The sequence below is a fragment of the Salvelinus fontinalis genome, chromosome 6 (assembly GCF_029448725.1).
Source record: "Salvelinus fontinalis isolate EN_2023a chromosome 6, ASM2944872v1, whole genome shotgun sequence".
Taxonomy (NCBI): Eukaryota; Metazoa; Chordata; class Actinopteri; order Salmoniformes; family Salmonidae; genus Salvelinus; species Salvelinus fontinalis.
The window spans coordinates 73,220,507-73,246,941 of NC_074670.1; the positions used below are offsets into that span (position 1 = coordinate 73,220,507).

General features: G+C 41.6%; 3 protein-coding genes across 4 annotated transcripts; 2 read left to right on the forward strand and 1 right to left on the reverse strand.

Annotated features, from left to right (window-relative positions):
- The first annotated feature begins 230 nt into the window (after positions 1–230).
- LOC129858712 (V-type proton ATPase subunit e 1-like) lies at positions 231–3,816 on the forward strand. Its single transcript, XM_055928048.1, has 4 exons — positions 231–459; positions 882–929; positions 2,265–2,398; positions 2,873–3,816. The coding sequence occupies exons 1-3, from the start codon at positions 311–313 to the stop codon at positions 2,356–2,358; spliced, it is 291 nt and encodes a 96-aa protein (XP_055784023.1). The 5' UTR covers positions 231–310; the 3' UTR covers positions 2,359–2,398; positions 2,873–3,816.
- A 98-nt stretch (positions 3,817–3,914) lies between these two features.
- On the forward strand, positions 3,915–18,146 carry LOC129858704 (vesicle transport protein SEC20-like). Of its 2 annotated transcripts, XM_055928033.1 has the most exons (6): positions 3,915–4,066; positions 4,344–4,436; positions 12,721–12,812; positions 13,003–13,107; positions 13,253–13,371; positions 17,382–18,146. In XM_055928033.1, exons 1-6 carry the CDS (start codon positions 3,926–3,928, stop codon positions 17,576–17,578), a joined length of 747 nt encoding a protein of 248 aa, XP_055784008.1. In that variant the 5' UTR covers positions 3,915–3,925; the 3' UTR covers positions 17,579–18,146. The 2 variants fall into 2 exon arrangements, with proteins under 2 accessions (XP_055784008.1, XP_055784009.1); XM_055928034.1 differs by lacking the exon at positions 4,344–4,436.
- A 6,316-nt stretch (positions 18,147–24,462) lies between these two features.
- On the reverse strand, positions 24,463–25,941 carry LOC129858698 (homeobox protein Nkx-2.5-like). Its single transcript, XM_055928026.1, has 2 exons — positions 25,608–25,941; positions 24,463–25,076 (listed from the first exon to the last, which is right to left on the reverse strand). Exons 1-2 carry the CDS (start codon positions 25,939–25,941, stop codon positions 24,463–24,465), a joined length of 948 nt encoding a protein of 315 aa, XP_055784001.1.
- Positions 25,942–26,435: the final 494 nt, after the last annotated feature.

Here is a 26,435-nt window from a genome sequence, read left to right on the forward strand (position 1 = left end):
TGCTTCAAAATTCACAAAAAGTAACGTTAGGTGATGACGCCAATCTCATAGAACAACATGTATAAGATCTCCTAAACCTGTGTTACCACAGACTTTATTTTCGGCGTTTATCCAAAAACCCTACAAAAAGAAAATGTTCCCATAGGATCAAGTTTCCTGTATAAAACACTGGTCTAGGATCAGTTTATGAAACATTTTTGGTACCGCTACACGCCCAGTTTACTGTGGCGACATCATGTGATCCATACTTCCTAGTCCGGGGGTCTGGCAACAGTTCGCTATTTCGGCGTTGAGTAGCGTTGCCAAGTGTATGCGTTTACTTTTTCTACTTTTAAAACTATTTCCAAAACCAGACATGGCGGCGCTTAGTTTTGTAATTCCCATGTCGGTAATGACTCTGTTTTGGGGGATTATTGGTGGAGTTGTGCCGTGGTTTATCCCCAAAGGACCGAACAGAGGGTAAGTAAATTAACTAGCTAACATGATAGAAAAACACTAACGTTATCTAGCTAACTTACATGTTGCTAACTAGAAAAGTTAGTAGTAAACTCTAGTTTTAACTAGAATAAACTTTACCATTTGGCAATGTTTTGAAACTTCTTTGTCCTTGTTGGATAAAAATGTAATGGAATACAGACAAATCAAGATGTCATATTGGAACTTCCCCAGTCCATGTCTAGTGACTCAAGTTGGCATGATGAAGCCCTATCTGCATGAACTAGGTCTAGTAGTACATCTGAGAAATGAGCACCTGTCATAATAAACCATAGATATGAGTAATGTTTTTTGTAGGGGTACAAATGTATAGCCTAATGTCTTGTTACTGCTTTTGTAATAATGTTTTGGCCCAGTGGAATAATGCCTCTTTCCCCCCTCCACAGAGTGATAGTTACCATGTTGGTGCTAACTGCTGTCTGCTGCTACCTGTTGTAAGTATAGTCCTCACAGGAATGTAGCAGAATATTTCACAGTATCACTGAGGGCTCTTATATTAATTTGGCTCAGTTGGTTGGAACAAGTTGCAGGCGGGCAACATCAGGGGTGTATTCATTACGGAAACCGTTTACCGTTTATGAATCTAACAGAGCAAACGGAACAAAACTGTGTGGGACCTACCTGAATTTGTTGACTAGAAACTGGTAATGATTACACCCCAGTGTTGTGTGTTTGAGTCTCGCATCATGCATAATGTTAGGCCTAGCTAAGTTGCTTTCCATGAAAGTGTGAAACAGGACTATTAGCTTATATTTGGAGATAGTTATGTGCTATGCATATGTCCCACATAGACGCAGAGAGAGAACACTTTACCCGTAGGTTATTCTCCATACTCATTGATTGGGCCAACTGCAGCTTGATTTCAATGTCCCAACGTCAATACATAGTGCTTACCAGTCTGTCACAGATGTAGACACGCTCAAAGTCCATCATGGTCGGTTTTGCCGATAGAGAAAATAAGTGTAGGCCTAGAGTACACCTGTTGCTTGTACGGTAGTTAATGACCCTAGAGTATTGTGGTTAATGACCCCCAGAGTATTGTGGTTAATGACCCCCAGAGTATTGTGGTTAATGACCCCCAGAGTATTGTGGTTAATGACCCCCAGAGTATTGTGGTTAATGACCCCCAGAGTATTGTGGTTAATGACCCCCAGAGTATTGTGGTTAATGACCCCCAGAGTATTGTGGTTAATGACCCCCAGAGTATTGTGGTTAATGACCCCCAGAGTATTGTGGTTAACGAGCCCCGAGTATTGTAGGTAAGGATCCCAGAGTACACCTGTTGCTTGTACGGTAGGTAATGATCCCATTCAATATAACCTGTTAGTCTTGAGATGCCATTTCATTTCATAGTTATTTATTTAGCTTTCAAAGTTGTCAGGCGAGCGGATAACCATGTCGTGTTACTTTGCCATTTCTCCACCAGGGGCCAGTGCAGTCCATGTGATGGGGATAGTCTCCACAGCAGCTGAGGGAAGAAACTAGTGTGCTATATTGTCTCCTTCAGTCTGCTGTACTGAGCGCTTAGTTGGTTTCCTCTATTATAGCTGACCCTGCTGTCATGTTCGTCCATTACTATAGGGTAGAACAGGAATGTCTAAAAGTAAAAGACATGCACAAGTATCTTTATTCTTCATTTAGATCCCCCATCAGATGCCTTAGATGCTGTTATTATTCCTGGGGAGCACAAACAAAGCCATTACACATGACAGAAGCCATGACAGAGATGTGTAGTTGTGTAATCATTAGTATGTGTTGTATGTTTTCAGCTGGCTGATAGCGATCCTGGCCCAGCTCAACCCTCTGTTTGGACCATCTCTAAAGAACGATACCATCTGGTACATGTACTACCACCGGCCCTAGTCAACCAGTCTACCAGTCCTCAACCCCTCTCCTACTACAGGTAAACCCACTGGCCCTAGTCTACCAGTCCTCAACCCCTCTCCTACTACAGGTAAACCCACTGGCCCTAGTCTACCAGCGCTCGGCCCCTCTCCTACTACACGTAAACCCACTGGCCCTAGTCTGAGTCTACCAGCCCTCGGCCCCTCCGACTACAGGTTAACCCAGTCAGATACACCTGAGGTCCATATCATCACTCAATTTATTTTATCTTTTAAGTCTATACTGCGATTCAGCCTTTTAGCTGCAAATGTGTAGGCCACTAGATTAAATCAATAAATTTAAGAAATAAACCGTTCTGTCAATAGCCTGTAGTCATGGCTTCCTCTTTATCTATTTTAAACTGTACTTATTATGAAAACGTCTCCTTATCTCCTTTCCTTCATCTGCACTGATCTGAAAGCAACGGCCGAAATGAAAAAGCAAGAAAGAATTAACTTTCACGTGAACAATTGTCTCTGTTTGTTCTCTGCAGGGGAGGACCTGACTCACTGCTGTACACCAATGAAGCCCTCACTCGATCACCTCCTCACAAAGGGAACCATTCTTGTACAGCTTAAGCCTTAACCCAGCCTTTGACACCTGACCTTGGTGAGAGTGGAGAGATGCCTGCAAAGATGATTTGTACAAACGGATCCCCAAAAGGACTTTCCTAGAGAAATCCTCTTTAGTGCTTTAAGAATAAAGTATCAACCTTTGATTTGTATGGTATGTTCTGTGCGATGTGCTGTATGACATGTTGATTCTCTAACATTGATATATGATCTTGTCAAGGCATGTTGCTAGGTAACCTAGTCCATTTATAGATGCTAACTACCTTTCGCGCTTATTGACGATAGTATCTTCTGGCCATGGGAGTTTTGTTGCTCTAAACGTTAACACGCATCACTTTTATAGGTTAGGGTTCCCACACTGCCATTTTTCCATGTTACAGCGTTTTGTTTATGGGAAAAAAGACAGGAAGAGAGAAGCGACTACATGCTAATTAGCTACCTGTGATTGTGTCTCCAAACACCTGTGTGTAAACGGAAGAAAGACGCCGCAAATGTGTCACTGAAAGATACTGTCAGATGCAACTGTGTTAAATCAGTGCAGTAAGTATATGTTTTGCATTTTTTTGAAATTATTTTGATGTGGTTTGAAAGTAGAGGGCTTGTCTAGAACTGTACCACAATGGAGAATCGATTCATGTTTAGATGGAGTATTTGTCTGTTTTGGCTGCCAGAGCTAATTCCCCTCTAAACAGTGACATTAGGCTCCTTTAGTCCATTATTGGACTCTCCGTACCCCATAAATTAATATGTATGTTGCATGTAATGCAGCCTCTTTTTTTTTTATTCCATGTGTTCTTTATTGTGTCTGTGTGATGGCATTCATTATTGTCCTTAGAAATGTTAGATATTAAACGCCATCAATCAATCCACGTATTGATTTACATGTTTTTGCTTTGTGAAACCGGTTGTTGTTGCTCACGACCGAAATGCCCTCTTTGCTATGCAAGTAAAGAGACGGGCCACTTTTACGAACTATGGGAACGTCAATTCAGTTACTCCTCGCGATTTGCCGTAGACGGAGTTTGTTGTCAAACATGGCGTCCTCGGATGTCCACGTCCGAATATGCGAGCAAGAAATCATCAAATATGACTTGGAAATAAAAGCCCTCGTGCAGGTATGAATATTGATTCAGTAGGTTATTGTTCTATACCATATAATGTAACGATATTGTATGTTGTCATGTACTCATTGTGGAGAATAACCTTATCTTCTGTCGCAGCTGGTTGGGCTATTTGATCTTTTTTTTTGTTGAGTTTGCCACTGACCCATTTTGGTACAATGGCCGGGAGTCTGAATAGATTTGGACTTATCGTCTTTTTGAACCTTTGGATATATGACAAAAGCCATTTGTCTGATTTTATCTATATCTCTCATTTACTCATTGACATTAGGATGTCAATGAGTGTATAGGACCACACGTCAAGCTGACAGAGTTGAATGCCAAAGTGAAAGCAAAATTCAACAACCTTAGGCTACGGATTCAGGTAAGAGACAGTTAATCCTCCTGTCTCAAATACATTTCAATGTTCTAAAAAACAAATAGCCTTCATTCCTCATTTCCTGTCCTTCAACTGCCTGGTGGAGATTTCACCTGTCCAGATCTATCAGAAATGTTGAGGGGAGACTGAGGAAGCCTCTTAAGACTATTGAGATTCAAACCTTGGATACATCAGTTCATATTGAGCTGTATCCATCAATGTTAGTTGTAGGACACATAACTGAGTGTTTGACAGTGGTGTTAATATTGGCAGCAGTTTTAGTCTTAGTTTGTCTTTAAAATACATTTTAGTCGTAATAAGATTTTAGTAATTTCGGTCAGTTTATTTGGATTGTCTGGATTTGCTCTACAGGTGGTCATACTATCAACAAACTATAGGTTGATAAGCAACTGCTTGCTTAGGTTTAGAATAAGGTTAAGATTTACGTTTAGGGTTATTATATAGTCTGTAGAGCATCTACAGATGGACTATCCAAATAAATCCAACTTTAAAAGCTCAGACACACCGGTAGGATTGTCAAACGTTTGCCTGCCGACAGTACATAGCACCTCTGAACAGTCAATATTTTCTAAAGGTTCACACAGCAAAGACCTTGGAAGACGTCATCTACTCAGCCTTGTTATAATACTCCAAACCAGAAGGTGGCAGTAGCGTTGTTTGGAAATGCAAATCTGTGCATATTGCTTATGGTCTAGATTCCAAACTATCTCTGCTGACACAGATGTAACAATACAAATCTTTGGCGCTGATGTTGCTATTTTGTAGAAAGCCCTTTTTGATACTAGCCAGATGGCCACTGCTAGATACAGTGCCTTCAGGAAATATTTCCTTGTTTTACAACCTGAATTTAACATTCATTAAATGTAGATGTTGTGTCACTGATCTACACCATAATGTCAAAGTGGAATCATGTTTTTAGAAATGTTTACACGGTAATAAAAAAACAAAATGCTGAAATGTCTTGAGTCAATAAGTGTTCAACCCCTTTGTTATGGCAAGCCCAAATCATTTCAGGAATAAAAATTTGCTTAAGTGATAAGTTGCATGTACTCACGCTGTGTGCAATAATGGCGTTTAACATGATTTTTGAACAACTAACCCATCTCTGTACCCCACACATATACAATTATCTATCTGTAAGGTTGGTTGAGCGTAAAATTGAAGGGAAAAAAGTGGACATTGAATCGCCATTTAAGCATGGTGAAGTTCATTACATTTTGGATGGTGTATCAACCACCCTGTCACTACAAAGATACAGGCGTCCTTCCAAACTCAGTTGACGGAGAGGAAGGAAACCACTCAGTGATTTCACCATGAGGCTAATGGTGACTTTAAAACAGTTGCAGCGTTTAATTAACATCAACACGTTTAGCATCTCCAGGACACCACTCATACCACTGATGCAAGCCTTTGGAACATCTACATTTTAAAAAATCTAATAAATGTAATATACATCACAATAAATACACTATTAAATTTTGTCAAGTCTAAAACATGATATGAAGAAAAAGTATTTCAGAAGAACAGAATATGAGTTGGTCTACTGTAGGCCTATGTTATCTGGCTATAAACTCCATGCCATAGGCTGTAGGCTTGTTCATTTAGCTGACAAGATATGCTTATAAGTCCCGTAAAATTATTGTATATGATTTTATAGTAAAAATAATATAATTGAGCTTCGATTAATAAAATATAAATTATATCCTTCCCATTCCAGAGCAAGTGCGCGTATGAAGTGGCTATGTTGAGCGTAAAAATGATCATTAGGAACAGGTCCTATATGCTAGATTTAGAGTTAATTGGCAACTTGTGTTGTGAATGATACAAACATTAGAATGTCTTAGATTTCAAAAAAAATATGTGGGTTGCGTGGTGCGACTATAGGCTTGTGATGATTTGAGAAAGTAGCAGAAAAAGCTTGCGCTCGGGTTCCTTGCCTCAGGCTGCACAGATGTTCTCTCATCAAGTGATCATATTTTTACATCAGACAATTCTCTATTTAATATTGTCTTTACAAATACAGTAGGTACAATTAGTTTCGATTTAGAATGCACCATTCATTATAAAATGAGCAGGGGAAAAAATACATGTCATCTGTATTCACTCGGAATAGCGAATGGAGGCCAAGCGCTTTCCCGCCGGTGTGTTTTGTAGTCTGCTTGGGTTTTATAGCAGAGCACGTGCTTAATATGAGCAGTTGAGAAATACATATAAGAAGACTTATTTCACTCCACGCATTAAAGCCTAACAGAACGAAACGGACAGCGCTTTCGAAGGTGATGATTCATTCAAAACACCCAGACGCATATTAGAGTTTATGCATAGGCTTATGAGCCCAAAAAACTGAATTAACACTATGATTGTGCCCTACTGCATATTACTCATGGTAGAAAAACATCAAACAAAACTGATTTAAGATCTTTGGTACATAATTGGTCTAGCCTGTTCTCCAAAATTAAACAAATTAGAGTAACCGTCTTTGAGTGTGGTCTGTATTATTATGCATACTGGATGGACTGGTTACCTTATTCTACTCTCCAACATGTGTATCCATGTGTCTGGGAGAGAACATAGAGCCCTAGGTGATGCTGTTGGTTCCTTGATTGTGCAGGGCTGCTTACACTTAGCTTACACTTAGCGAATTTGTATTTGATTTTGAATAGCCTAGGAATAGGGAATGTTTTATATTTTCATAATTAATTGAGTGACACATTACATTTACCTATACAGAATATCTCACCACCATGCGTTTCCTCCTCTCTCTCCTTTATTCCTTTCTAGGTTTCGTAGACAGGCTGTCAACAGTTTAGTGAAATATGTTTCGTTGCGAAAACATGTTACCATCGATGTTCCCAAACAAACTTGGTTTCCAAAATTAAGCACTGGTTAGCTACAGGAACAAGGTTGGAGCGCCGATGACATACAGCGTTTGGGCGGAATATCACCTTTCGCGCAGGGAGATCAAACAGTGGTTAAACAACATCCACAACGGCCACGTTGTACACTGTTTCAACCTGCTGTGGAACAGCTTTCTTCAAATTGATCATCACAGTGACGTTCGTTTTGAAAGTATAATTTTTTTATTTATTTTATTTCACCTTTATTTAACCAGGTAGGCAAATTGAGAACACGTTCTCATTTACAATTGCGACCTGGCCAAGATAAAGCAAAGCAGTTCGACACATACAACAACACATAGTTACACATGGAGTAAAACAAACATACAGTCAATAATACAGTGAAAATAAGTCTATATACAATATGAGCAAGTGAGGTGAGATAAGGGAGGTGAAGGCAAACAAAATATATATATAAATAAATAAAAAAATATATAAAAAGGCCATGGTGGCGAAGTAAATACAATATAGCAAGTAAAAAAATAACACTGGAATGGTTGGTTTGCAGTGGAAGAAGGTGCAAAGTAGAGATAGAAATAATGGGGTGCAAAGGAGCAAAATAAATAAATACAGTAGGTAAAGAGGTAGTTGTTTGGGCTAAATTATAGATGGGCAATGTACAGGTGCAGTAATCTATGAGCTGCTCTGACAGCTGGTGCTTAAAGCTAGTGAGGGAGATAAGTGTTTCCAGTTTCAGAGATTTTTGTAGTTCGTTCCAGTCATTGGCAGCAGAGAACTGGAAGGAGAGGCGGCCAAAGGAAGAATTGGTTTTGGGGGTGACCAGAGAGATATACCTGCTGGAGCGCGTGCTACGGGTGGGCGTTGCTATGGTGACCAGCGAGCTGAGATAAGGGGGGACTTTACCTAGCAGGGTCTTGTAGATGACCTGGAGCCAGTGGGTTTGGCGACGAGTGTGAAGCGAGGGCCAGCCAACGAGAGCGTACAGGTCGCAGTGGTGGGTAGTATATGGGGCTTTGGTGACAAAACGGATGGCACTGTGATAGACTGCATCCAATTTATTGAGTAGGGTTTTGGAGGCTATTTTGTAAATGACATCACCGAAGTCGAGGATTTTTTTATTTTTATTTTTATTTTTTATTTAATCTTTATTTAACCAGGTAGGCAAATTGAGAACACGTTCTCATTTACAATTGCGACCTGGCCAAGATAAAGCAAAGCAGTTCGACACATACAACAACACATAGTTACACATGGAGTAAAAACAAACATATAGTCAATAATACAGTGAAAAAAAATAAGTCTATATACAATGTGAGCAAGTGAGGTGAGATAAGGGAGGTGAAGGCAAACAGATATATGTATAGATAAATAAAAATATAAAAAGGCCATGGAGGCGAAGTGAGTACAACACAGCAAGTAAAATAAAAACGAAAAAAAAAAAAAAACACTGGAATGGTTGGTTTGCATTGGAAGAAAGTGCAAAGTAGAGACAGAAATAATGGGGTGCAAAGGAGCAAAATAAATTAATAAATAAATACAGTAGGTAAAGAGGTAGTTGTTTGGGCTAAATTGTAGATGGGTTATGTACAGGTGCAGTAATCTATGAGCTGCTCTGACAGCTGGTGCTTAAAGCTAGTGAGGGAGATAGGTGTTTCCAGTTTCAGAGATTTTTGTAGTTCGTTCCAGTCATTGGCAGCAGAGAACTGGAAGGAGAGGCGTCCAAAGGAAGAATTGGTTTTGGGGGTGACTAGAGAGATATACCTGCTGGAGCGCGTGCTACAGGTAGGTGCTGCTATGGTGACCAGCGAGCTGAGATAAGGGGGGACTTTACCTAGCAGGGTCTTGTAGATGACCTGGAACCAGTGGGTTTGGCGACGAGTATGAAGCGAGGGCCAGCCAACGAGAGTGTACAGGTCGCAGTGGTGGGTAGTATATGGGGCTTTGGTGACAAAACGGATGGCACTGTGATAGACTGCATCCAATTTAATGAGCAGGGTATTGTGGCCTTTTTTTTAAATGCCTTCACCGAACTCGAGCATTGGTAGGATGGTCAGTTTTACAAGGGTATGTTTGGCAGCATGAGTAAAGGATGCTTTGTTGCGGAATAGGAAGCCAATTCTAGATTTGACTTTGGATTGGAGATGTTTGATGTGGGTCTGGAAGGAGAGTTTACAGTCTAACCAGACACCTAGGTATTTGTAGTTGTCCACATATTCTAAGTCAGAGCCGTCCAAAGTAGTGATGTTGGACAGGCGGGCAGGAGCAGGCAGCGATCGGTTGAAGAGCATGCATTTGGTTTTACTTGTATTTAAGAGCAGTTGGAGGCCACGGAAGGAGAGTTGTATGGCATTGAAGCTCGCCTGGAGGGTTGTTAACACAGTGTCAAGAGAAGGGCCAGAAGTATACAGAAAAGTGTTGTCTGCGTAGAGGTGGATCAGAGAATCACCAGCAGCAAGAGCGACATCATTGATGTATACAGAGAAGAGAGTCGGTCCAAGAATTGAACCCTGTGGCACCCCCATAGAGACTGCCAGAGGCCCGGACAACAGACCCTCCGATTTGACACACTGAACTCTATCAGAGAAGTAGTTGGTGAACCAGGCGAGGCAATCATTAGAGAAACCAAGGCTGTCGAGTCTGCCGATGAGGATGTGGTGATTGACAGAGTCAAAAGCCTTGGCCAGGTCAATGAATATGTCTAATAAGTCTACTGATTTGATGACAAGTGATTGATGTGATTTTCGAATATATTTTCATTGTCAGAGGAGTTAGCGGGACAATAGAGCCCTGACTACCAGGTCGTTAGTGATCGGATGGAAGTTAGCATGTTCGGTACTACCAAAGCATGTCCAGAGTGCATAAAAGGAGATCACCGTGATTCGACTGTCATGTGGCATTTTACTGCAGTCATGACTTCCGGTGTGGCGGTAATATTGTCACCCCAACAGCAATAGCAAGGACAAGCGAGTTTTTTTTTTTGTAGAAAAATAAAGGGTAGAGCTAAGCACAGGCAAATAAGGTCCTAGAGGAAAACCTGGTTCCGTCTGTTTTCCAACAGACACTGGTAGACAAATCCACCTTTCAGCAGGATAATAACCTAAAAGGCAAAGCCAAATATTAGTGCTGACCAATTAACCCAAATTAACCCGAATACATACACTTAGGTTGGAGTCATTAAAACTTGTTTTTCAACCACTCCACAAATGTCTGTTAACAAACTATAGTTTTGGCAGTCGGTTAGGACATCTACTTTGTGCATGACACAAGTAATTTTTCCAACAATTTTCCAACAATTGTTTACAGATTATTTAACTTTTATAATTCACTGAATCACAATTCCAGTGGGTCAGAAGTTTACATACACTAAGTTGACTGTGCCTTTAAACAGCTTGGAAAATTCCAGAAAATTATGCTTTAGAAGCTTTAGAAGCTTCTGATAGGCTAATTGACATAATTTGAGTCAATTTGAGGTGTATCTGTGGATGTATTTCAAGGCCTCTTTGCTTGACATCATGGGAAAATGAAAAGAAATCAGCCAAGACCTCAGAAAACAAATTGTAGACCTCCACTATTCTTATTCATCCTTGGGAGCAATTTCCAAACACCTGAAGGTACCACGTTCATCTGTACAAACAATAGTACGCAAGTATAAACACCATGGGACCACGCAGCCTTCATACCACTCAGGAAGGTGACTCGTTCTGTCTCCTAGAGATGAACATACTTTGCTGTGAAAAGTGCGAATCAATCACAGAACAAGAGCAAAGGACCTTGTGAAGATGCTGGAGGAAACGGGTACAAAAGTATCTATATCCACAGTAAAACGTGTCCTATATCGACATAACCTGAAAGGCCGCTCAGCAAGGAAGAAGCCACTGCTCCAAAACCGTCATAAAAAAGCCAGATTATGGTTTGCACCCGCCAATGGGGACAAAGATCATACTTTTTGGAGAAATGTCCTCTGGTCTGATGAAACAAAAATAGAACTGTTTGGCAATAATGACCATTGTTATATTTGGAGGAAAAGGGGGAGGCTTGCAAGCCGAAGAACACCATCCCAACCGTGAAGCACGTGGGTGGCAGCATCATGTTGTGGAGCTGCTTTGCTGCAGGAGGGACTGGTGCACTTCACAAAATCAATGGCATCGTGAGGAAGGAAAATTATATGGATATATTGAAGCAACATCTCAAGACATCAGTCAAGAAGATAAAGCTTGGTTGCAAATGGGTCTTCCAAATGGACAATGGCCCCAAGCATACTTCCAAAGTTGTGGCAAAATGGCTTAAGGACAACAAAGTCAATGTATTGGAGTGGTCATCACAAAGCCCTGACCTCAATCCTATAGAAATGTTGTGAACAGAACTGAAAAAGCGTGTGTGAGCAAGGAGGCCTACAAACCTGACTCAGTTACACCAGCTCTGTTAGGAGGAATGGGCCAAAATTCACCCAATTTATTGTGGGAAGCTTGTGGAAGGCTACATTAAACGTTTGACCCAAGTTAAACAATTTAAAAGCAATGCTACCAAATACTAATTGAGTGTATGTAAACTTCTGACCCACTGGGAGTGTGATGAAAGAAAGAAAAGCTTAAATAAATCATTCTCTCTACTATTATTCTGACATTTCACATTCTTAAAATAAAGTGGTGATCCTAACTGACCTAAAACAGGGAATTTTTGCTAAGATTAAATGTCAGGAATTGTGAAATGTATTTTCCTAAGGTGTATGTAAACGTCCGACTTCAACCCTAAGTGGTTTCATTGAAAAGGGGATATGAGCTTTACAAAAATGACAGAAGTATTAATGTACTTCTAATATTCAACAAATAGCATTCGTTTTCGTGTAGGAAAAAAGCAACCGCAAATCGCGTCTGCGGCGGGAGAGCGGCAACACAGATTGATGAGTAACAGCGCACATGAGAAAATAGAGCTTCTGATGTGATCAAAGCAAAAATAGCCTTGAAAGTAAGAGGGCGAGAGAAAACATTTTTATAGTTGAGGTTAATTACACGTCCATTGTCCTGGCTTCGCATCCATTCAGAAGATTGAGGAGTGACCGAGGAGACCGGCTGGGAACTGTGTGAGAGAGCAGATCAACTCCGCACAATCAGACCAACTGAAAGATGTCAATTCTGCCAAGGAGAGGATTGCATGAAATATTCTGCATGCATGTGTAGGATTGGACAAAATGGATGAAAATGAGCTTCATGTTAAATTAAATGTTGATTAATCTCACATGGAATTCTCGTCCCGTCACATTTTCGTCGACTAATATGAAAAGTAATTTGTAATAGTTATGTTTTTTTCCCCCGGGCGTCTCGTAATCGTCATAGTTTTAGTCAGGGAAAATAGGTACTTGACGAGTATTTTTCGTCATAGTTATTGTTGACGAAATGATCACTGTTTGACAGGACCTAGATCAGATGGGGAGGGAGCAGGACAAGGAGTCAGACAAGTTGGCGCTACTCAGTGAGGTGGACAGACACCGCAAGCAGATGGTCAGGTAAGAGAGCATGGTAGGAGTGTGGATTACTGCTGTTTCTTCAGTACTGGATCCAATCTGTAGTAGTTAGTAGGATGCATGTCTCCATTAGAATGGTTTCCTGGTGTTTTCCATAGACCTTTTACATATAGTGCTAGTGCATAAACTATAAGCAAGCATCCTAATGAAACTATGTTTCCTATCCCTGCAGTAACCAGACAGCATGGAGGAAGGCCAACCTGGCCAGTAAACTGTCACTAGACAACCTGGAGAAGGAATCTCTTCTCTATGGAGGAGATAGTGAATTTAGACATAGGTAAACAGATATTGGCTGTTTCTAGATACTCTTCTGTAGTCTTTCATTGTCGTTCCCTTATTTCACTGTGTGTTTATACTTTCTGTCTTATTGTTGTCTGTTACTCTGAAGATTTAGAATATCTTTATTTTTTCCTACCAATCAGAAAGGTGACCAAAGAGGGGCTGGCCCAGTCATCCAGTGACATCACTGAGAGCCTGATGAGCATCAGCCGGATGATGTCACAGCAGGTGACGCAGAGCGAGGAAACCATGACCACGCTGGGTGAGTGGCGCCCCCTAGAGTACAGAGTGTAAATCATGTCGTAGTCTGTGTTTCTGAGAGGACAGTAGTGTTTATAATTTCGGCCCCTGACCCCGTCCCCTAGCTCCCTTTTCTTTCAGTGTTTACACATCTGGAAGAACTAGATGAGTGAGAAGCAGTGATGTAGTGATAACAAGTGGGTAAACGCTGATCGTCTTTCACAGTGATTAAAGTAATGCTCCCTATATTTACAATGCACTTTTTTGCAATAGGTGGGTAAACGTTTGAGCAACATAAAAAAGGTGCGTAAATGCTGTTTGCATGTGTTTACCTTCCACTGCACCACTGGTGAGAACAATATGGTGGAAATCAAATCAAATCAAAGTTTATTTGTCATGTGTGCCGAATACAACAGGTGTAGTAGACCTTACAGTGAAATGCTTACTTACAGGCTCTAACCAATAGTGCAAAAAAGGTGTTAGGTGAAGGTAAGTAAAGAAATAAAACAACAGTAAAAAGACAAGCTATATACAGTAGCGAGGCTATAAAAGTAGCGAGGCTACATACAGACACCGGTTAGTCGGGCTGGTTGAGGTAGTATGTACATGTAGATATGGTTAAAGTGACTATGCATATATGATAAACAGAGAGTAGCAGCAGCGTAAAAAGAGGGTTTGGTTGGGGTTGGGGGGGAAAATAGTCCGGGTTGCCATTTGATTACCTGTTAAGGAGTCTTATGGCTTGGGGTCAAAAACTGTTGAGAAGCCTTTTGGTCCTAGACTTGGCACTCCGGTACCGCTTGCCATGCGGTAGTAGAGAGAACAGTCTATGACTGGGGTGGCTGGGGTCTTTGACATTTTTTAGGGCCTTCCTCTGATACCGCCTGATGTAGAGGTCCTGGGTGGCAGGCAGCTTAGCCCCAGTGATGTACTGGGCCATACGCATTACCCTCTGTAGTGCCTTGCGGTCAGAGGTCGAGCAATTGCCGTACCAGGCAGTGATGCAACCAGTAAGAATGCTCTCGATGTTGCAGCTGTAGAACCTTTTGAGGATCTCAGGACCCATGCCAAATCTTTTTAGTTTCCTGAGGTGGAATAGGCTTTGTCGTGCCCTTTTCACGACTGTCTTGGTGTGTTTGGACCATTCAAGTTTGTTGTTGAGGAAGTTGTCGAGGAACTTGAAGCTCTCAACCTGCTCCACTACAGCCCCGGCGATGAGAATGGGGGTGTGCTCGGTCCTCCTTTTCCTAGTCCACAATCATCTCCTTAGTCTTGGTTACGTTGAGGGATAGGTTGTTATTCTGGCACCACACGGCCAGGTCTCTGACCTCCCTATAGGCTTTCTCGTCGTTTTCGGTGATCAGGCCTACCACTGTTGTGTCATCTGCAAACTTAATGATGGTGTTGGAGTCGTGCCTGGCCATGCAGTCGTGGGTGACCAGGGAGTACAGGAGGGGACTGAGCACGCACCCCTGTGGAGCTCCAGTGTTGAGGATCAGCGTGGCAGATGTGTTGCTACCTACCCTCACCACCTGGGGGCGGCCCATCCAGATGTCCAGGATCCATTTGCAGAGGGAGGTGTTTAGTCCCAGGATCCTTAGCTTAGTGATGAGCTTTGAGGGTACTTTGTTGTTGAACGCTGAGCTGTAGTCAATGAACAGCATTCTCACATAAGTGTTCCTCTTGTCCAGGTGGGAAAGGGCAGTGTGAAGTGCAATAGAGATTGAGAGATTGCGTCATCTGTGGATCTGTTTGGGCGGTATGCAAATTGGAGTGGGTCTAGGGTTTCTGAGATAATGGTGTTGATGTGAGCCATTACCAACCTTTCAAAGCACTGCATGTCTATGGATGTGAGTGCTACGGGTCTGTAGTAATTTAGGCAGGTTGCCTTTGTGTTCTTGGGCACAGGGACTATGGGGGTCTGCTTGAAACATGTTGGTATTACAGACTCAATCAGGGACATGTTGAAAATGTCAGTGATGACACCCTGCCAGTTGGTCAGCACATGGTAACGTCCTGGCAATCCGTCTGGCCCCGCAGCCTTGTGTTTGTTGACCTGTTTAAAGGTCTTACTCACGTCGGCTACAGAAAGCGGGATCACACAGTCGTTCGGAACAGCTGATGCTCTCATGCATGCCTCAGTGTTGCTTGCCTCGAATCGAGCGTAGAAGTGATTTAGCTTGTCTGGTAGGCTCGTGTCACTGGGCAGCTTGCAGCTGTGCTTCCCTTTGTACACTGTAATAGTTTGCAAGCCCTGCTACATAAGATGAGCGTCGGAGCCGCTGTAGTATGATTCAATCTTAGCCCTGTATTGACGCTTTGCCTGTTTGATGGTTTGTCGCAGGGCATAGCAGGATTTCTTGTAAGCTTCCAGGTTAGAGTCCCACACCTTGAAAGCGGCAGCTCTACCCTTTCGCTCAGTGCGAATGTTGCCTGTAATCCATGGCTTCTGGTTGGGGTATGTACGTACAGTCACTGTGGGGACGACGTCCTCGATGCACTTATTGATAAAGCCAGTGTCTGATGTGGTGTACTCCTCAATGCCATCGGAAGAATCCCGGAACATGTTCCAGTCTGTGATAGCAAAACAGTCCTGTAGTTTAGCATCTGCTTCATCTGACCACTTTTTTTAATATTCTGAGTCACTGGTGCTTCCTGCTTTAATTTTTGCTTGTAAGCAGGAATCAGGAGGATAGAGTTGTGGTCGGATTTTCCAGAAGAAGGGCGAGGGAGAACTTTGTACGCGTCTCTGTGTGTGGAGTACAGGTGATCTAGAATTTTTTTACCTCTGGTTGCACATTTAACATGTCGATAGAAATTTGGTAGAACTGATTTAAGTTTTCCTGCATTAAAGTCTCCGGCCACTAGGAGCGCCGCCTTTGGGTGAGTGGTTTCCTATTTCCTTATACAGCTGACTGAGTGCGGTCTTAGTGCCAGCATCTGTCTGTGGTGGTAAATTAACAGCCAAGAAAAGTATAGCTGAAAACTCTCTAGGCAAGTAGTGTGGCCTGCAATTTATCCCAATATACTCTACTTCAGGCGAGCAAAATCTAGAGACTTTCTTAGATTTTGTGCACCAGCTGTTGTTTACAAATATTCACAGACCCCCCCCCCCCCCCCCCCCCCCCCCCCTCGTCTTACCGGAGTGTGCTGTTCTATCTTGCCGGTGCAGCGAATATCCCGCTAGCTGAATATCCATGTCGTCATTCAAACACGATTCCGTGAAACGTAGGATATTACACTTTTTAATGCCCTGTTGGTAGGATATTCGTGATCGTACCTCGTCTAATTTATTGTCCAATGATTGCACGTTGGCGAGTAGTATTGACGGTAACGGCAGCTTTCCCAGTCGCCTTCTCCGGGGCCTGACCAGGCATCCGGCTCTTTGTCCTCTGTACCTGCATCGCTTCCTCTTGCAAATAACGGGGATGTCGGACCTGTGGGGTGTTTGGAGAATGTCCTGTGCGTCGTCTTTGTTGTAGAAAAAATATTTGTCTAATCCGAGGTGAGTGATCGCTGTCCTGATATCCAGAAGCTCTTTTTTGCGATAAGATATGGTTGCAGAAACATTATGTACAAAATAAGTTACAAATAACGTTAAGAAGAACACATAATAGCACAATTGGTGCCATTTTACAGTTGAGTTTCATATGTATATACTGTATTCTACTGTATTCTAGTCAATGCCACGCCGACATTACTCGTCCTAAAATGTATATATTGCTCAATTCCATTCTTTTACTTTTAAGTTTGTGTGTATTGTTGTGAATTGTTAGATATTACTGCACTGTTGGAGATAGAAACAGAAGCATTACACCAGCAATAACATTTGCTGAACATGTGTATGTGACCAATAAAATTTGATTTGATTTTGATTTGAAAAGCCTTAAAATTGGAAGACACAAGGACAGTTTCTCAGTTGCTTTTTTCCAATTCAAACATAAGCAGCTGACACATTTCAACAGTTGGCTATTTGATATGTCCAGACACAAAGTCTTTGCCAAAGCCTAGTGTGGACTCTCTCCTCCGTAGCAACCTCGTCTCAGGCGGTCCTGGAGACCAACGATGAGTTTAAGGCCATGACCGGAACCATCCAGCTGGGGAGAAAGCTCATCACTAAGTACAACCGCAGGGAGCTCACTGACAAACTGCTCATCTTCCTCGCTCTCGCACTCTTCCTCGCCACGGTCTTCTACATCCTCAAGAAGAGATTCTTCTTCTTCCTCTAGACCAGACACAACTAACTTAAACTATGTAGCTTTTAGAGCAACTTTGATTAGAGTAACTATGATCATATAAGCTCGTTTACGACAAGTGAGTCATGTGACATGAGTAATGGCAGATGAATATACTGCTTATTTATCATTCCTACCTGCCACAGGTGGACACATGTAATTCCATATCAACATTTAAAGTCTTGTGCGCACACACAGTAGTAATGGCTTCCGGGATAAGCCTATTTTAAACACTATGCGTCTGTCATGGAAGGAAATATCAGACTGCCATCAGCTGTTGCAATCCTTATAGGGAAGTTTGATGGTTAATGTAACCACTTGTTATGATTATCATGTTAATGTATTATTCCATTGCAGGAAGTTAAAGCTGTTGTCCAATTATTTATATCCTGCTCTGAAAGAGAAATAAATGGATATTACCAGTAGCCTTATTTAATAGAGATTCCATTTACGCCGGAGTATTATTTTCAAGTATAGGGGTTCATGTCAATGTGTAACACATTCTCTGTAATGTAATCAGTTTTCGAAGAGATTATCACAATAAAATGTTGACATTATGAAATTGTGTAAAAAACATTTTTTCCCCAAGCACCAGTGTGGACATGTGGGATGTACATATCACCCACACAAGTTTCAGTGACTCTGGTCTAACATCTGGTTGTCAGTATTTCCTAATGGAGCTAGCTAACTTGGCTCAGCAGTGGTGAGGCCTACTCCCAGTAGCTGGCAGCAGGGTGAACAGTACTGGGTACAGTGCTGACCAACCAGGGCAGAAAAGCTAGCAGCAGGGGGAACAGTACAGTCTGTGCAGCCCAGGCACCAGGGCAGAACAAATCTGAAAAGCTGTGGCAGTAATCACATTGTCAGCGATAAGGAACCATGCGTCTCTGCCTTTCTTCAGATAGGAACCGGAAAAGCAGATTATTCTGACCCGTTTCACTCTCCTGGTCCCTGCGCCCTTTCTTTCCACTGGGGGTGGAGGATGAGAGGAGGTTATTTTAAGATTTGCGTGGACCTGTTATCTGACGTTGCCTTTTCAACACCTTGGAGGGGGAGAAGGGATGTGGGGAGAGGGGGGCTGGTAGCTGCATGACCTCTCTACCCTCTACATGAAGACGGTCTCACATGTCATTTGGGAAATAAAAATCTGTTTTCATGTTGACGTTTCTATTCAGTGTACCAATAAAGGCCTCTGACTTTGTCTATCTGAGTTGTCTCAGTTGTGTGTGTTGTTATGGATCATATCTGGCTCTGAATCTGAGGGGACAGATGGTACAGGTAGCCTAGTGGTTAGAGGATTGGGCCAGTAACCGAAAAGTTGCTGGTTTGAATACCCGAGCTGACAAGATTAAAAATCTGTTGATGTGCCCTTGAGCAAGGCACTTAATCATAATTTGCTGCAGGGACACCGTACTACTATGGCTGACCCTGTAAAACGACACATTTCACTTCACCTATATGTGACAATACAACTTTTTTAGTGTTCTTACAGTAAGACACGTTAGTGAATACGTGTGGAGAGAGTCGATAGACCTAAGAGAAGGCTAAGCGGTTCTTACTCGTTTTAAAGTGGCAGCCATTTGTGCTCCTCCAAATCCTCATCCCGTCCCTTTAGCTGCACACTTATAGCAGCTCTATGTCAAGCAAATGGAGCTATTCTTACATAGCACCGTGATAGTGTCAATCAAGAGGAGAGGTGTGCATGATCTTGAATTGTGAATAGGTCCTGCTTAGTGGCAGGTCCTGAACTGTGTTCTACACTGAGTACCACAGAGTGGGGGGAAGTGGGCTCCCCCACACAATGTTGCCTAAAGGGCTTTTAATGTGCTACAGGGCCTTCAGAAAGTTTTCACACCTCTTGACTTTTTCCCACATTTTGTTGTGTTACAGCCTGAATTTAAAATGGATTAAACTAATATATTGTGTCACTGGCCTACACACAATACCCCATAATGTCAAAGTGCAATTTTGTTTTTAGAAATGTTTACTAATTCATTAAAAATGAAAAGCTGAAATGTCCGTATTTAGCCCCTTTGTTATGTCAAGCCTAAATAAGTTCAGGAGTAAAAATGTGCTTAAGTCACATAAGTTGCATGGACTCTTTTTGAATGAGTACTTCATCTCTGTACCCCAAACATATAATTATCTGTAAGGTCCCACAGTCGAGCAGTGCATTTTCCCAGTGCATGACAAAGAAAGTCACCTACAGTATTGGTAGATCAGTAAAAAAAAAGCAGACATTGAATATCCCTTTGAGCATGGTGAAGTTAATTATAGATTTTTTTTACCCCTTTTTTCCCCCCAATTTCGTGGTGTCCAATTGGTATTAGTTACAGTCTTGTCTCATCGCTGCAACTCCCGTACAGACTCAGGTGAAGCGAAGGTCGAGAGCCATGCGTCCTCCGAAACACAACCCAACCAAGTCCCACTGCTTCTTGACACAATGCCCATCCAACCCGGAAGCCAGCCGCACCAATGTGTCGGAGGAAACGCCGTACACCTGGCAACCTGGTCAGCGTGCACTGCGCCCGGCCCGCCACAGGAGTCGCTAGTGCGCGATGAGACAAGGATATCCCTGCAGGCAAAACCCTCCCTAACCCGGACGACGCTGGGCCAATTGTACGCCGCCCCATGGGCCTCCCGGTGGCGGCTGGCTGAGACAGAGCCTTGGCTCGAACCCAGAATCTCTGGTGGCCTTAGACCACTGCGCCACCCGGGAGGCTATGGTGAAGTTATTAATTACACTTTGGATGGTGTATCAATACACCCAGTCACTACAAAGATAGAGGCTTCCTTCCTAACTCAGTTGCCGGAGAGGAAGGAAACCTCTCAGGGATTTCACCATGAGGCCAATGGTGACGTTCAAACAGTTACAGAGTTTAATGTCTGTGGTAGGGGAAACTGAGGACAGATCAACAACGTTGTAGTTACTCCACAATAGTATTGACAGAGTGAAAAGAAGGAAGCCTATACAGAATAAAAATATTCCAAAACATGTCTTCTATTTGCAACAAGGCACTAAAGTAATACTGCAAATAATGCGGCAAAGAAATGAATACAAAGTGTTATGTTTGCACCAAATCATATACAACACATTACTGAGTACCACTCTCCATATTTTCAAGCATAGTGGTGGCTGCATCATGTTATGGGTATGCTTGTAATTGTTAAAGACTGGGGATGGAATGGAATGGAGCTAAGCACAGGCAAAATCCTAGATGAAAACCATGTTCAGTTTGCTTTCCACCAGACACTGGGAGATGAATTCACCTTTCAGCAGGTCAATAACCTAAAACATAAGGCCACATCTACACTCGAGTTGCTTACCAAGATGACATTGAATGTTCCTCAGTGGCCTAGTTACAATTTGGACTTAAATCATCTTGAAAATCTATGACAAGGCTTAAAAAATTGCTATCTAGCAATAATCAACAACCAACTTCATAGAGCTTCAAGATTTTTTGTTGTTGGTATAATTGGCAAGTATTGTACAATCCAGGTTTGCAAAGCTCTTAGAGACCCTCCCAGAAAGACTCATAGCTGTAATCACTGCCAAAGGTGCTTCTATCATGTATTGATTGACTCAGGGGTGTGAATACTTATGTAAATAGAATATATTTCTGTATTTCATTTTCATTTGCTAACATTTCTAAAAACATGTTTATACTTTATCATTATGGGACATTGTGTATGGATGGGTGAGAGAAAAAAAGATTTAATCCATTTGGAATTAAGGCTGTAACACAACAAAATGTGGAATAAGTCAAGGGGTATGAATGTTTTCTGTAGGTTCTGTATCCAGTTCATCAGAACCATTATCAACTGATTTGTAAGATGCTCTGGATAAGAAAGAGTGTCTACTAAATTACTCAAATGTAATTATCATATAGGCATATTATTGAAACGCATCAACAATTATTTTGGCTACTACTTGATAAATAACAGCCCCGTCCACTCTACAGCCATATTAAACAAGGCTCTTTTCATTTTAGGCCTATATGCACAGTGATGGCTTTTTATGTTATTCAGTGCAATTTCAAATTACATTTGTCTGTGTCTTTCTGGGGTCATGTGGGCGATTTTAGAATCTGACTGTGGATCAGCGGTAACTGTCTGATTAAAGTTGAGGATGATGAACGCATTTCCACGAACCCTGAACTGTTTCTACTGAAGACCCCTCAGAGGGACTTTAACGCAACCCTTCTGAACCGACACAGACCTCTCTGTAAATATTTTAATTATGTCAGTGATGGTATCTCACGACCTCACCCTTTTAAAAGTGTTCCGTTTTTATAAGCTAATGGGGACTGGCATGCACCTGTCGAAGAAGTAGGTCTAACTGGACTTCCCGTTGTAGCCGGACCTATAGACTTATGATGAGGCATCGCCCCCTGAAAAATCTGAATAAAAAATCTAATCAAATAAATGTTTTGGGGAAAAAATATGTTTTCACAAAAATTGTCCTCTTTGCATTTACTAGTATTAGCGAACCGATACAGAAGGCTGTAGCGCAGGCAAAAACATATTTTTTCAGCATATCTGCTTTGGCAAAAAAGATAGTTGTATAATTAAGGTCAGTGTCTTGCAGGATTTGTATAGTTGTAAATGTAAGAGATGTTGCCCTGGGCCGTTCTCTGTGATGTCATTCTAATGGAATCCAGAAAGAACGTTTACATCAAAATGTGCAAAGTTATGGGCAAAGACACAAAACATTTACATCAAATTAAATGTTTTTCTTGATCAAACAACATTGAAATCAACCATTTTTTGTGCAGTATTAATTTACCATCCTTACAAACCACTTCATGTAAATGTACATTACTGTATTGTACATAGACTGGTCATCTAGGTTTGTACCAGTAGACTTTCCATCACCATGAAGAAAAACAATGACCACTACAGTAATTGAGTACATTGAGACATCAAGTGGTTTGTGATGAAGTGGTTTGTGATGATGTGATTTGAGGATGTTGGTAGAGCATGGCGCTTGCCATGCTAGGGTTGTGGGTTCGATTCCCACGGGCACCAGTACGAAAAAGTAGGAAAATGAATGCACTCACTACTACTGTAAGTTGCTCTGCATAAGAGTGTCTACTAAAATGGAAAAGAAATCAACAGTACTATTTCAGTTTTCACATAGAAATAAGTTGCATTTGCAAAGTAAGAAACTGGAAAACATATATCAAGCAAGTACTTTTATATTCCACAAATATTATCAGATTAGCTGTTTTTGTACAGATCATTATCAGACTCAAGTTACATATGCTGGAAAACACTCAGATACTAGTTTAAATGTTGTCACTAAAGTAGTGCTGTGGGCCTTCACTAGTCCTGTATTAGCAGACCGATCGAGACAGCGCGACATTGCTTTTCTTATTTTCTCCCCGTCAGTAAAAATATCGCAGCACACCCACCCCCAAAAACTACTTCCCGTGACTATGGACTTAGGCTATATACAAATACCGTCTCAGGCCCTATACCACATATTTGTCTTATTTAGTCAAAATTGCGTGACATGCTCCAAGCATGTTTTATGGAGAGACCGGCTGGTCGTTGTAAAAATGTGTTTTTACTTTTACAACCTTAAGTTTCCGGTTATAGCAGATTGAAGGTCTCTAATAGCCACTTGAAGGGTTTAACCTGACGTTAAACATACATGAACCGCTGCACGGAAAGCGGGTGAGATTGTTTGACATGGATTACTTGGAATGTGTGCTGGCTATAGACAAAGGCAATTACTATGGGCTACAGTGATGGACGATTTTCCTAATATTAAACACACTGACATACTGTCTCTTTACATGCTAGGATAGGCCTGCTCAATATGTATAACAGTGAGTAGTGAAATTGAAGAACACATAGTGGAGATGTTATGTTCCAGTGTTTCTGCACTGTTGGAGCTAGAAACAAGCATTTCGCTACACTCTCAATAACATATACTAAACATGTGTACGTGACAAATATAATTTGATTTGATTTAATAATGATTTAAATGCATAGAAGATTGTGGCATCTTGAACCTATTATTTCCTCTTTGATTTGACAACTGTTGTATGCTATTCTATTATTATATAATAATAATATTATAATAATACAATTTGGGTAATCCATGATTAATTAAGCATAATAGTAATATAAGTAAAATATATATGTAGTAGAAATGTAATAATACATTTAGCATTTAGCCTAGAAATTGTTCATGGTCGATAGAATTCGTAGTGATAGGCTATAGTTTTATGAAAGCACTAGGCCTAAAATTATAATTGGTCGATAGGCTACATTTGATATTTAGAAATAATTTATAAGCAATTGAAGATTATAGAAATAAATCAGGCGATATCGAATTGGATCCCATTCTAGTTGTTTGTTCATATTAATTCCTACTTTTTCCCACTCAGAATATGTCCTGTTGTCTGCCCACGTCTGCCCGCCTGTCAGTTTGATGCAGGAAATGTACAATTTACATCAAAGAAAAGCTTTATTTACAAATAATACGTGTATTATTAATTAAATACCTACAAATATAATTGCCACACAGTACATTTGTGATCTCAAAGAAAACGGAAAATAGCTATAGTGAGGGAAAGATGTCCACTGACAAATTGTATACATATGTTTTATTCCCACTGAAGTAATAAACTACATACATCTCTTATACAACTTTACAATTATGAATTCCCTATTCCATCTCAGAAACTAGTAATAAAAATCAAATGAACTTAGTTTATGCATCAATAGTTTGCCAGTCGAAGTACAGTAAATGGAATATAACGAGAACATAACAACCCTCGAGGCCGATGAGTCCATTGCGTAAAAGCGCATGCAATTTAAAATATCATTCATTTGTCTGATGATAATGTTATATTTCGATCCTTCGTTCACCACGCTCTGATTCCATGTAAAGAAGACACTCCATTGCCGGACGGAAACGTGTTTTGAACGTTATTTAACTCTCCAACGCCGAAGTTCATGTAATTCCCGTTGTTTTGTGAGGGCTGGATAGACTGCACCGCAGAGGTGGGATAGTTACACGCATAGTTCGTATTACAGCCAGGACTGGGATAATTACTGAACGCTGGGTAACTGTTATAAGTGAAATGGTTAAGGCCCACATTATATGAAGTATTATAGGCCGTCGAGTCTCCAAGGCAGGGCTTCCCGTCTCGGACCAGTACTGGGACTGAGATGCGTCTCGGCGGCGGGATACCGACCATCTCCAGGCTCTGGTCCTGTCGCTGTCTCTTGCACTTGTAGCGGCGGTTCTGGAACCAGATCTTGACCTGTGTGGGGGTCAGTTTGAGTACTCCGGCCAGGTGATCTCTCTCCGGAGCCGATAGGTACTTCTGCTGCTTAAAGCGACGCTCCAGCTCATACACCTGCGCCTGTGAGAACAGCACGCGCGGCTTCCTGCGCTTCCGGGGTTTGGCTGGTCGATCCGGGTCCTCTGACTTCAGGCCCTCCACCGGCTCGCTCTGAGAGATGTAGGACATGTCTAGTGGAATAGAAATAAACCAACAAATTAAGAAAAACGTTTCATTCCAGTAGGTTAAATTGTATAAAAGGACCCAAAAATAGGAATTCAGCTCAGATACTTTTTCAGACGTTTAAGAAATTAGACACACTTTCTAGGTCTGCCCTACATTTTAGAGTCCAAAAAGTCAAACGGGTTCAGTCAATTATGAAGGTGACTGCTACATTTTATCAATTGTAATCAGACTTCCATGAAACTGTTTGGTATCCTGACGAGATAATTCAATCTAAACTCCAATTAGCAACGTTTCTCCTTTATTGTAAAATAGATTAGGCCTCCTTATTACTGCTGCTAGTCCAGAATAAGGGTATAATATAGGAGTATAATTACTACTGCATCAGTTGTGAAATGCCTTATGTCCTTAGCACACACATCTTTTAAAAGGCTTTTAGATTGTGCCTGACGCAAATCTGTTCGTTACTTGCATAACTTCAGATTTCCACATGGGCCTACGTAGGGCTATTTCGATAGTAATATCATATAGACTCTTACCTTTTCTGTGTTTCCCCTGAAAGCTGTACGTCTTCCCATCCTTGATATCCATTTCTAAGAAAGATTTCCCATAAAAGGCAGCGGCGAAGTTGAGGTCAGTATTTCTGTTTGCTTTAACACCATGGAGCTCTTCTCCAAACAGCGAGCTTCCAGACGATATCTCCCGGAGCGGCTCCTGTTTCAGGCGGGCCAGCATGCAGGAGGAGGTCGGTAAGGCACAGTCCATCCGTGGAGAGATGTCCAGTGAGACCAGGTCCTCAGCACTAGTGTGCTGCTCCAGGTTTAATATATCCTTAACCGAGAAGGGTGTGGACGTGCTGGGGCTCGAAAACATTGCCAAGGAACAGTTAATCTGACATATAAATTGCAAAAAAAACGATGATTTCAAAATGTCCTCTTCTTGGTAATATTTACTGAGCTCAAGTACTCATTTGTTTAACCGAGGGGGATCTTGACTGAAGAATGCATCTTGACTATCAACTCGAGTCCCTAACTTTTCTTGGCCTCTTTTCTGAGACGCAGGGGGAGAGAGGGGGAGGTCAAATCTCTCATGAGACGTTGTTAGGGGACTTCCTATTGGTGTTCGCAGTTCCGGCTACGTCAAAACAATAGCTAGTAAGGTAACCCTACATGTCCGTGCTGCATCTGAATCCAGAATGCAACTTCAGTCCAATTATCACGGTCACAAACACGCCTTTTGTCGATGGTTGGAATTTATTATACGTTTTTATTAATATTTCCCCTTAAAATGTATATTGTTGAAAGCTAAGTAGAATAGAACTTCCCTATCAGCAAGACCATAGGGACGAAGAGACACGTTGGTCTCTA